General features: G+C 40.2%; 1 protein-coding gene across 5 annotated transcripts in view; it reads right to left on the bottom strand.

Moving 5' to 3' along the window:
- Positions 1-13,262, bottom strand: part of SH3KBP1 (SH3 domain containing kinase binding protein 1) — a 218,007-nt gene that overhangs the window by 104,653 nt on the left and 100,092 nt on the right. For all 5 annotated transcript variants that reach the window (XM_072028785.1, XM_072028793.1, XM_038172908.2 and 2 more), the window contains one exon: positions 3,270-3,376. In XM_072028785.1, coding sequence (XP_071884886.1) covers positions 3,270-3,376 — 107 coding nt within the window. The remainder of the gene's footprint in view (positions 1-3,269; positions 3,377-13,262) is intronic.

Raw genomic sequence — 13,262 nt, 5'->3', positions numbered from 1 at the left:
GGAAGAAAGAAAGGCATCCTCATGCTCAGCATGTCACCATGGGGTATGACTGTAACCCATCTTCACTGGGGGTCTGGGGAAACACACTTGGCACTAAGGGAGGCAGCTGAGAAGCAGACTTGCATTCCTTTCTGCCAACCCTCTTCTGGAAGCAGTAACTTTCAAGGGGAAAAAGAGACAAAGGGGAGAAAGGAAATAGGAATAAACTCCCACTGCTGGGTCTGAAGACCTGACTTTGCTAAGGGATCTCCGTTCCAAAAACCACACACACACTAACTGCTAAAGTTTCTTTCATCATCCCATTTGTAACAAATGTCTGAGAACAATCCTTCTCTTTAAAGATGAAGCCAAATTAGCACAGCACTCAGTACAGGAACCAGCTTTTCGGGGAAACTCTAATGGGTTGTCAACCAGAAGTGACACTTTAAACAGATCTTTTGCTAAATGACTGCATGAAGATACACAGACACTAGTTTGATTTAAACAATATTTGTTTTTGTTTGCCATAAGTCAGGAATTTATTTATTTATTTCCAAATAAACAGAAATCCACAGAGATTTGAAAAGACTAATCTAAGTCAATTAAAAAACAATTAATTCAACTGATACTACTTTCTTATGAGAACACAGCATGGTTTGTGCCCTTGGAAAACACCTTCAGTCATTTTCACAACTCAAGAAGCTTTTTTTTTTTTTTAAAAAAAAAAGGCCTTCGTATCATACATTTGTCATTTGAAATAAGTAGCTTTGAATTGTGACAAACACTGTGAATCATATTTCAACACAATGATCTTTTTATGCAGCATTATCTACAAGCAGAAGGCTAAACAACGAGATAAGTACACTGGTTTGTGCAACTCAGAATCACAGAAGCATTTAGGCTGGAAAGACCTCTCAGATCATCAAGTCCGACCATTAACCTAGCACTGCCAACTCTACCACTAAATCACATTGCTAAGCACAACGTCTGCACTTTCTACATCAAATACAGTTCCTTTTTCAAGAGAAAATTTCTGCTGTACTTTCTCAAGGAATTAACACTACTATGGCAAGGGCAAAAGAAGAAGTAATAACAGCAAGTGCTCAACATCAGCTGCTCAATATCAACCACAATAGAAAAATCACATAATACATCTTCAGGTGGTAAGAACTTTTTCTCCAAATTCCTTTCTTTTCCCTCTTCCACTGGCTGATCTAGTTTTACCCAGAAGAGGCAGACAATGTCCTGGATTGTACAAACACAGTAGATGATGCCTAAGGCAACGATTATGTTTCAGAAGCTGACAGAGCAGGGTATTTCCTAAGGTCAGAGTGGGCACAGCCTCACCTATGTCAGCTATTCTTCAGAATTCACTTATGGCCAGCACTTCAAACTAGTCACAAACCCTCCTCAGCACTACAGAAAAAATATTTCCAGTATGGTTTTCTGTAGAACTGTCTAACAAAGAAGCAGCCCTAAACAATATATTTTCTGAAACCTCAGAATCAGCAAGTTGTCAATGCTTTCTTCAACAGTAGCGATTCAAGGCACGACTAGAAGTTTAAGACTGCCAAAACTGTAAAAAGCAATCCAAGTGGGTTTCATATAACATGCCCTTAGTTATGAGTGCACACATGCAAGTAGGGAAAGGTTTCACTTTCACAGTTCCACACCTTTTGGTTTTAATGCAAACACTTTCAGTTTCGTTTGGATTTAAGCAAATCCATTATTTCTAGCCAAGTTGGTCAAATTTATAAGAATACAAGAGATGCATTTCATGCAAGAAATCTAGTGTCTCATCTAAATTATTTAACCATTTGATTCATTAGGTAGAAATAATTCTTAGGTTGGAGATGAGGAAGTGGTTTTTATTCCGTTACTTTACTCTTGAAAGACATGAGAGTGTCTTTTAAGTAGGGCAACTGACGGAAGATACTTGCGTGGCCATGTGAGGTCAAATGTGCTTCAAATTGCATAACAAAAACGTTTCACGTGCTGCCAAGAAGTGCATTATAACATGGAGTTTACATTGTCTTCAAAATGTGCTCTTAGGTATCTTACTGTCTTGAGATCCTACATTGCAATCCCTCCTCACAGACAGAATAAGGTTAAAGTGACACATCCTGTCTTGTTCCAGGAGAACAGTGTATAGAGCTGGTGTGTGTAGCTAGGTTAAAGGGGAAAAAAAACAGTCACCCAACTTCTTACAGTCAGATTTGATAACTTAGTCACTCGTAATAAAATACTGGATGTCATCAAGAATGCAGCAGAACCTACATTCTTTCAGAACTTATTTCCTAAGTGATAAATGGAGGAAAAATAAAACTAATCATGTATCCTTGACAAGAAAACAAGTATTGGCTTATCAGCTGCTGAGTCACAGGAAGAAAAATCCTACATATATGTTATACCAGTCGAAACACACCCTTCACTGGATGCTTGAGCAGACTGAGCTCTTATATCTTTTTAAGGCTAAGTAAGTAACGACTACATTATTTTAAATGCAATCTACTTAAAGGCTTCACGTTAGCATTTCCAGTTTTGGTTCTCATGCTATTCAGGTCAACAACAAAGTTCTAAAGTCTCTAATGGAACACAAATGAAGAATTAACAACATTCCTTGATCCTGCAACAAGATTCACCCACGTAAAGCATCTTTCTGGATCTCTGTCTTAACTTTCATAATTTGTTCCTAGTCCCTCTTAGGGACATACACTCCTTTTCCACATCCACTTCCACTCAGAATAAGTACATCTCGAGTCTCTAAATAATTTGTTTTGTTGTTTTTGTTTTTTAACTGGTTACACTGAACTGAAATTGTTAAAATTTGCAGGCAAAGATGACAAAAGGTGAATGCCATGGCTGAACTCCAGAGGACTTCAAGTAAATCTCTTAAATGCGTTAAACTCAGTAAAGGTAATTCTTCTCTGTGGCTGGCTCACTAAAATTAAGAAGAGCCTTTTCTGCTATCATATTTGATGTTAAAGATACAAACTCAATAGCACAAACTCTGAGCATTTTCACTGCGCTGAACTCAGAAGCAACAGCTGATTGAGTAAAAGCAGCAGAACTGCTACAGAGAGAAAAAAAAAAAAACTTTCAAAACCCATAAGCAAACAACCACATCCCCTCACCCTCAAACAGTAACCCAAAACAGATATGTAAGTGTGCCAGAGAAGAAAAACATCTGTTTTACATCGTGTCTTTAAAACACATCATATCTAAGAGCTTAGCATGCATAAGATATGCCAGAACTGCGTGCATGTATATTCCATTAAAAATCTGCTTACCTCTCCCACAACTTCAATGATGTCACCAACTTTTAATTCCAGTTCGTCTTCATTTTGAGGCAAATAACTGAAAGCCACCTGACATCTTCTTCGTCTGTTTCTCTCTCCTGGTGAAAATGAAGGAAATGAGGAAATTGTAAAATGAAAACAAAATCCCATACCAAACATAAGCCATGCAAAATGATTAAAGATAAAGATTTATTTCAACTGTTTTTATAATCTGATGCACTTAATATCATGCATCATCTGGGTGAAAACAAGTTGTGGCGATTTTTTTCCTATCTGTGATATTATTTAACAGTGAAAACTTAAACAATATACATTTATACATACGTGTGTATGTATGCATTTGTATTTATATACACACATTTTGAAATTGTAAATTGCGTATTTATGCACTAATATTAGATTAAGAAAACACAAGGAAAACTCATCCCAAACTCCCCTCTTCCCAAATGAAGCTCGGTGTGTGACTGGGTTAGTATGGTAAAGATGGGCTAATGCTGACAATCAACCAGTCACTGGAAACGCTGTTATCAATCGTTATCAGCCACCTTTCTCTCCAGCTCTGACGTCCAGACTCCCCTGGGAAGCTGGTATGAGGGTGCATCTTTGGATGCATGACTGCAGAGAGGCTTGAATTCACAGCCTGGCAGTGGTTCTGTGATTTATGCACATGTACACACACGCTACTTCTCTTAACAGTTGAACATGCCCAATACACCCCAATGTAACTGAACACACACTGTCCTAGAATGGCCTTAAGACTGACATTAAATTACAAATGGATCTCATGGTTAGTCTGTTATTTCCCTTGGAACAACATTTCTTGATAATACTACTCCAGGGAAAATGGGTAATAACAAGTTACAGAACTTTTTTTTTTTTTTTTTTTAGTCTATTAATAAAAAACAGAGAAAGAAGGGAGAAGGGAAGCCACTGAATTTGGCTTTCTAGTGCATTATGACAGTATTTTTCACAGCCACTGCAATTTTTCCTGAGTGGCAGCTTTTTGAATGATAAAATTAATAGCTTAATGCAATGTAACCAAACTCACTCAAATTGGCTTTTTTTTTCTCCACCTACAGATGACTGATCATTCTTCACCATCTAAACTAAAGTGGTCCTAAAATGACAATTTTACAGAGCCACGTTCAAAATAACTTAAATATAATAAATACCTTCCATACCGAGAGCTTCTTTGATAGTGCAGAAGTAAGAGGGCGGCTATTTCTCCTAAAGACAACATTCCCCCTATGATTTCTAACATCAAGTAGGGATTGTTGCCTGATGTGACAGATGTCAGTCGCCACGCTATTTAATAATCAATACTGTGTGACTCTTCGAGAATATTTTTGAGTTCACTACGAGTGAAAAATTAACACAGTTTTGGAGGTTAACAACAGAATTGCACAAATCCATCCCATTTTTATTTATTTATTTATTTTATTACTGCTACAGTAAATCTCGAGAAAATCAACATTTATCTGTTAGCCTCCTGGTTGTCTCATTTCTCACCCTCTCTTCCTGAATCTTTCTTTAAAGAAATACCTAAGTGGAGCATAGCAAGAGGCAGAAGTAACAACCAGTTCCTTTGGTCTAATGCAAGACACAAGAGACCCAGCAGCAAACCCTCTTGGGTTTAAGCAGAAGATGCTGCAGGGCCCCATGTGCCTGTTTGGAGCACTTGAGCAGTGCAGGAAATGGGTGAGGAGCACTCCAGCAAAGAGGTATCTGTTTTTTCTTATATTAAAGCAACACGGGTAACACAGCAATATGAGTTTCTAAGAAAACAGAGCTGATAGGAAAAGAGGTCAGAGTGAATAAGCAGTGCAGATACAAAACTGTTAGTAAAGGAAAAATCCTTTTTTTCAAATGCGAATGTTTTCCCTTCAAGGTTTACTGTATTCCCACCCCAGCATCACAGATTTTTTGTTTGTTTCTTAACTAGCACAAAGTCTCCAAAGGCAGCACGCTGAGGAATCACAAAGCAAAACAACAACAAAAAAACGAGACAACTGACAGCAAGTTTAGACAGAAAAAATGAAGTCTTGGTCTTCTTTTGGTATTTTCTCTTCTGCTGATATTGCCATTTACTGCAGAGTATTATTACAGTTGAAGCCTAACTGTTGATCATCTGAGATCTAAATGATGCACTGTGACCTTAAAATGTAAGGAATTTGGCTAATCAACATCAATTTAATTTGAAACCATATAGAGAAGTAATTCTGCAATGAAGATTGCAGATACTCTCTAATCTTATACAGTTTTTTTTTCTGACTTGTAAAATCACAAAGATTTTTCATTTTTCTACATACTTAAGCATACATGTAAGTTGAGTTCCTTGGCAGTGAAAGGTTGTTGAGTAGTGAGAAGGCAGGAAATAAACCCAGGACTTTAAAAATTGGAAAAGGTGTGCTGCAAAGTCATCAACAGGTTTTGAAAGGCTGGAAAGAAGAAGAAGAAAACAAACAAACAAACAAACAAAGAGCAGTGAACTTTTACTGGCCCACACATCGCAATTTGTGGCAAGTAACCTGCTGCAGGCAACAGCATACAGTGCTCTTCCTGCTGGTTGCAGTTCTAGACTTTTTAATTTCCTGTAGCTGTGGCCCAACATCAAAAGTGTTTTGAAGGTAAAATGCCTATGAACTGCAGGATGGGAACTTAGCGAGCTAAACTGTATTTGGACCAGGCTACCATGCAGAAATAACATCACTCACCCTTGTGAAAAACATCAGCTCCCACTTATACAGTGATAATAAACCTTGAAGGAAAAACATTCGCATGCCTAGTTTGTGCGGTCTTTTCTTAAAATAAATCATGCAGCTACAGAAGAATTTGCTGTGCACGTACCAGCCACGGCAAAGCATATTGCATCTGAAGCAATGGCACCAAGAGCTTGACAACTCCTGCAAAGCATGCGGGACTTTGCCCTGCTCCTTGTAAAGGCAGCGTTAAAGCCACTGAACCCTTAAAAAGCATGGGCAGGTCTACCAAGGGAGCACAGATGGACCTTGTGTGCACTGCGAAAGGTACAATGTCACGATGCATTTCAAGAGCAGTGCTGGCTGCCTGCCTTGTTAGCAGCTGCCGATTGCCAGCTCCCGCTCACCCCACCTGTGGCTGAGGTTCCCTCAGCCCTGAGCGGTGATCGGCTTCAGTAATTGCTCCCCAGAGTTTCACACAGAGCAAAACTTGGTAGTTTAGCACGGTAAACAACAGACTTAGTTAAACCAGCTCCTTTTTGTCTCTATTTGAAGGTTCACCCCTCTCAGCAGAGCTGTCCCTGAGATGGATGGCTGAATCTGAGCCCATCCCCGAGGAGCAGAGAGAGCCTAATATCTCCAGAGGGTATTCGGTGTCATTGTAAAATAGACAACTAAAATACATCAGATGAATGACTCTCTGGAGGTACATTTTTCTATTGCTGTGACTAGACGAGACTTCAGCTTGAACTTTAAAATGTCTAAATCTAGGTCAAAAGGAACGAATGTACATTTAAAGACTAGGAGAAAAAAAGCACCTTTGAAGGAACAAACCTAATTTGCTTCAAAGTGGTGTTTGATCAGGTTATAGAAATGGTGTGGTTGCCTGTGATAGCAGGAGACTAGGCCTTGATCCAAAGCGGTTTCCTCCAGTCGTGCAAATGCAAGAGACAGGGATTTATAGACACGGAAGGAACACCCCAGCATCAGCAATGAAGACAAAAGAGACAATGGCAAAGCACTGTCATTCAATACCTACCTTCCTGAGGCTCACCAAAAGCCGAGCCAATGCTACACAAGAAGTCAAGCTGGGACTTAGACCCTGCCATCAGACACAGGAATCGTCACTGACTGACAGTGTGGGATTTGATGACATGTGCAACAGCAGGAGGGTAGACTGGAAGCAAACTACTTACAAGTAAACTGGGAAATTCCAATCCAAACTACCTTTTTAGTTCTAAAACCTTTGTTATGGAACATATTTATACATGTGTGAATAGCTTATACAGTGGTTTCTGCAGAGCCTGCTGTTCAGTGATGCCAATGTCTTTGTACTCTGTGCTCTTAGTGTCAGTGTCACCATGTGGTGAATGTCACTAACAGAAGGTCCATCAACTGCACAAACCCCTTTTCCTCCATCACAAGAGAACAAGTTCAGCAACCTGTTCGACTTAGGCACGACTATTCTATAAAAAAAGCTAAAAACTACGCTCCCCAAAGAAGCTTCCCCCAACAGCCCCCTGAAGTGAAGGCCTATACCTCTCCCTGCTGACAGAACATACACCTACATGGTTTGCAGTGCCTTCAAAACCAGGCCACATCATTTGGTGATAGGATCTGAGAAAAGACACAAATTGACATAATTGTGGCTCAGACAAACAAGCCAACCCAATTGTTCCTGTATCTCCTTTTATTTTAAAGGAGTGTTGCTATGGAAATGCATGGGTTAGGTCGGGGACGGAGAGGCCTGAGTTGAGCATTGCAGCGTGAGGAGCCTGAAGACATTTCCCCCACACCTAAAGAGAGAAGCTATTTCAAACATCACAGCCAGAGCACATCACAGCCCCTGCAGACCAACACACTCCTCTCTGCCCTGGGCTTGCTGGGCAGGCCTGGGGGACCCACAGGAGGAGACTGAGACCCACTGGGCCATCGGTAAAGTAGGTGCAAAGTGACTGAACTCTGCAAAACTGCTTGAGAAAGAAGTTCCTTTCTGGCAGGTCTATTGTGAGGAAAGTGACAAATTGGAGGACGTTTCCTGCCTTCAGATTTCCCTGCACGCAGCAGAATCTGCCCATCAGTTGCACTTCCCATCCCCTTCCAGCTTTCAAAGCTAAATCCGAAGCTGGGGGGAACTTGTTCAGAGCACAGCGACTTCTGGTTAGACACGCTGGGCTGTGATCTGACTCAGCCAGAGACCAGTTCTAAATTTAATGTGCAAGAAGACAAAAGGCTACTATAGGACAACTACGAGGAGACGTATACACTTTTAGGCTGCCTGTTACCAATTTTGACAGTACTGACGGAGTTTTGGTATAGCTATTTTGGACTGCCAGACTAGATGGTTGCTGCATGATCTTTTTTTGTTGTTGTTGTTGCTATTGTAAAATCACTGAATTGTGTATATTACAATGCAAATGTTAAGAAAAGGCTGAGCTACAAGAAAACTCTTCTTCAAAGCAGTACCTTCCATAGTTGTTTTGAGAAACAGAAGCATTTAAATGCAATTAAGAGCAAACAGCTAGTATAGAAAATGTATATAATATACAAATATTTTTAAGTATACAAAAGACAGTGTTAAGAGACTTCAAAGTCCTGCTCACACTCAATGCAAACGTGGATTTTGTCACTATCTTCCACAACACAAGGACTTTACTTATACCCACCAGTAGAACTACAAGTCTGATTTGAAAAGGCACTACCAGAATTGCCAAGTTCCAACTTCAATTATTTCCTGGAGGATTTTGGCAGTGTTTTTCTGACCTGGGATGTGACATGTCAATTCCAATTCTCTCATCACCCACATGCTGTTAGAAGGGTGAGTGCTTTTGGCTGGGCGACAAAAAATCCTGATTGAGGACTGTTCCCTGTCTAGCCGAAAGCAGAAGTAAGCTGTGTGTGAATATTTTAAGAGGGATTTTTTGTTTGTTTGTTTATTTGGTTTGTTTCAATTTGTGAAACCATTATGCTGGAGAAAACTGCAAGGAGGGGTGAGAGGAGAAGGAGTATCTTAGATGCTCCTGGTCCTCTACCAAACATGTTATGTAAAACTGCTGTGTTTTTGTACAAGCAGATGAACTGGAAAGTGCCCTGCTTTGATGTGTGCAGCTGAATCGTGGAGATTGCAGGACTCCATTAAACACATTTGAGCTACAACACAATGTGCCGTCACTGTTAGTAATATATGACTATGAGTGTGTTAATATTTTACTGCTGTTGAGCAGTAGGTTTCCTCTTGCTGGACTCCGCAGCAGTATGTCCAGGTTCCAGCCATCTGATGCTTCTTTGAATTTTATGACCAGAATTTGTTTGTAAGGAACCTGAAAGTCTGGAAGACACATTTTTGTTATGCCATTATGTTTTAATCCACAGTCGGAAGAACAGTGAACATGGTATCGTTCAATAAATTCATTCTTCTGTTAAGAACATGCAGCAATGCTCAGATTTTACATCACGTATGAGACTTTCCCATAACAGCAGTAATTACTGGAAGTGACTTAGAGCAGCAGTGTAGCACCAGTGGTCATACGCTATTAGGAGAAAGCCATTAATTAGCTGAGAAGTGGAGCACTCCAGTATGCCACAGTAGGAGCCAGGCTTGTGCATCTGCCAGGCAGAACTGAACTATCAGCAAAGCCAAGATCATTATTTAAGTCTAACCTGAAGCAAAAGCAAATGCTATAAAATTAACTGTAAACAAACTCAAAAGACAGCTGCACAATTTAACCATAAAAAATCTATACCACCAAAAAAAATTTTTTTTCTGAGTCTGAAACACACTAAATGTATACAAAAGGCATAGAAATTTCTGTAAGTGTAATATCAAGAATGAAGTCAAACCATCGTAACACCCATACCAGAAAATGAAACAAAGCAAGTCCAAGTTCCAACAGGAACACTTGGTCTTGCCACACAGCCTACATTTTTTATATTATCTCTTTTAGGGGGAAAGTGTAAACACTGTATTAAACTACACATTAACTTAACCACATGCAGAAGTGAAAATGCGCGCATTCATTCAAGCTACTAGTTCCAGGACTTGCATCTTTTAAGCTTCATATTCTAAATAACCATTTTGGATCAGCATTACAGGTGAAACACTCCATCACAAGATGAAAATTGGAAGTTGGTGACAGGGTTTTGAAAGGGATTTTAAAACTGCAGTTTAAAAGCAGTTATGCAGTCCTGATAAAGACTGGACAAGCTCGCTCAGCTTCTCACCACTTCCAAAACCAACTATTCCAAAAGCTGGAAGAGATGCAGAAAAACCATCAGCGGCAAGTGCTGCCTTTACAACTTTTGTTGTAACTTTACAGCTTTTGTTGAACAAGCTATTCTCTTGCCCATTCTCAACAGTAAAAATGTGTCCCTCTCGGTTAGTGTCTTTCATGAGCAGTGCAGTCCAAGGAGCACCAAGTATTCCTGTCCTCAGTCCAAGGCATATTTCAACTGGGTGACTTGCCCCAGTCATCCATCTCTCTGGGACTTAGTCCACAGCCACAAGCAGTAGGTGCCAGTCATGGCACGAGGACTCCCCATCATCTCTTACGCAATTAGCAACCATCAGACATGAGAAGGCCTAACACAGGGTCTTACACTTGTCTCTATATTTGGTTTCTTCTCTCATACTCAGAAAATTTGCAAGGATAAATTACAGAAAGAGATTGTTATACTGGTTAGCATATAATTCACATGAAACAGCTGTATAAGGAGCTTCAAAAATACTGTAGACAACAGATATCTGTATCAATAACTTAGCTTTTCTAAAGAGCAAGAAGAGACACACAGACTTGAAATATTCTTTCTTGGATGGCAAATAACATTTTAAAATGCCAGAAGAGGAACAGCACGAGATTTGCAATTGGCCCATAAGAGCCATTTTCTTTTTCTATTCTCATTGCATGGATCTTATGTTGTCATTGGATAATCCCACAATATTATCTCCTCAGCCACATTTTGAGATCCAGTTGATTTTTCTTAAAGAACACCAAGAACAGTGCATGTTCATTTTTAGCTACCAGACTATCAGTGCTTTTTGACAGGTCCTCAACTTCTGTAATGACATTACAGAACAAGCCTTACTCTGACCTCTGCTACACTGGTTTCAGGTAATCCTCTTTTATCAAGGGCTAAAAACCATCATCAGGATTTAATGTGCACTCCAACAAGTAACAGCGCACACTAAACAAGTGACTCAAAAATGATGGAATGATTCAACAAATACAGCAACTGATTTTCTGGTTGCTGCACTCATGAGAGCTATTACAAAATGAGCATCTGCAATAAAACACCACTTAACGAAACCCAAACATCTCTTTCATACTGGGCGCTTAGAACATCAGTCAGATTTTTAATCTAGAATCTCATTTTCCTCTAGAATATTTATACAATTTACATATTTGTTTTGAAGCCATTAGAGCAATAAAGTTAAATTTCAAAAAAATCATAAATCCACAGACAGAGAGGAATACTTCACCTTCCTGTCCAGTGGTACTCCTGAAGTCTAGGAAATTATATTTAATTTGCCTTGGTACACAAGACCACACAAATCCTAAATTCTAGGAAGCTTACATGTGAAACTAGGACATGTCTTGGTAAACTGGGAAAATGACTTGCCTGGTCCAATGAAATGGGTCTGATTCTGCAACTCTTACATGGGGACAAGTCCTCACTTGGGCAGAAGCACTCCCATGTGTGTCTGCCAGGGCAATTCGGCCATGACATTCTCAACACCTAGTGGAGAACAGTGCTGCTCCCTGAGCAGGGGACACGGACCAGCTCAGCAGGCGAGGTTACACAACTCTCTGTCCTTCAGCTTGGCTAAAAGAAGAACACACCAGGAGGAGCCCTAAATTGCACTCCTCATGTTATGATTTGTTATTATTTCTCAGCTAAAAGTGTGAAAACTCTATAATCCAAAATAACCCGCTGTTTTAAAAGGCACGTTATGCTGTGCTTTGCTATTTGAGGATTGCCCAGGTGCTTGGGAGTAGGAATTCATAAGACCAATAAATAAATACGATAAATCAAAATGAATCAATCACTCTTGCTGTTGCTAGCCAACTGAAGCCCAGAATCTGCCCTATGAGAGCTGAGCAGAAGTCGGTTTCCCAAAAGGCATGAAATTGAAAAGTAACATTCACTGTTCCACAACATCCTTGAAAATGAACAGTGCTACAGCATCCCCACCAGATACTTCTCTTCACAAGCACAGGACAAATATTTGCCACGTCAGATGTGTATCGCCACCCTCCACAACTGAGCAACAGAAATGTGAAAACAGAAATGAATCAAAAGGCTGTCTGTTTTGGCAAGTCACCAGCCTACGTACGCAGTGCAGGGGCAGCACAAGTTGCTCCAAGCAGTGTTGGAGAAGAGGAGGCAAGTGTTTCGTGAGAGCTGCATCTAGCCAGTCCTGCAACATCTTCTGCTTTTGGTGGGCAGAAACTCTGAATGCCACAGGCATTTCCCCATATTTTCTTGGTTGTTCCCATCGTTCAAACAAAGCTCGGTGGTATTGATAAGCATTCATTTTTACCAAGTTAAACTGACAAATGAGCTATTACAAGCAATGGTTCATGACAAGAAGGCAGCTAGCAATTTGGCTCTTTAATAGTGTCATTTTCAAACAATGCCAGACAGACCATGTTCTTTTGATCTCTTTCCTTTTACCTTTTCAACAAGATTCTAACACATTCATTTCAAAGAGCTGTAATTTATCAAGAAGGTGTTTAATCAAAAGAGACAAAAGGTACACAATGTTTGGTTCCTTCCTTTCTGCCTTTTACCGTAAGTTCTCCCAGAAAGCAGGCCTTACACTGCAAAATCTATTGCTGAGCAAGAATCCAGAGGTTTAAAGCCCCAAGCATAAGGGATTTGCTTGACTGCCATCATTAATGCCAAAGCAACAACATGTGTCAGTAGTAACAAATCCAATTGCCAGCGGTGAGCGGCACATTTCCTTCAAGCGCTGGAGGAAAGAGAAGCGTGACACTTTACTGGGGAAACCACAGGATGTAACACTACTTCCAAAAGTTAATTTAAATGCTGAGCACTGTTGTTATGCTGCATCCCAGCTATTTCATGTCAAACTCCCTTAAGAAGTTCTTTCTTGTTTCTAGGCACACTCAATTCTCCCACCCTGGCTTTCTGAGCTTATTTTTGGTTACGTCTCTTCACACACAAAGAAGTTCCTCCGGACAGCCCAGCTCCTGAATCGCACTTCCATAGATCTGCCGCCTTGCAGTGACTCTGATGAAAGTTCCTACACAGGCCCATGGGCAGC

This window comes from Anas platyrhynchos, chromosome 1, assembly GCF_047663525.1.
Source record: "Anas platyrhynchos isolate ZD024472 breed Pekin duck chromosome 1, IASCAAS_PekinDuck_T2T, whole genome shotgun sequence".
In the NCBI taxonomy this organism is placed as follows: Eukaryota; Metazoa; Chordata; class Aves; order Anseriformes; family Anatidae; genus Anas; species Anas platyrhynchos.
This window is presented reverse-complemented; position numbering and strand designations above follow the sequence as displayed.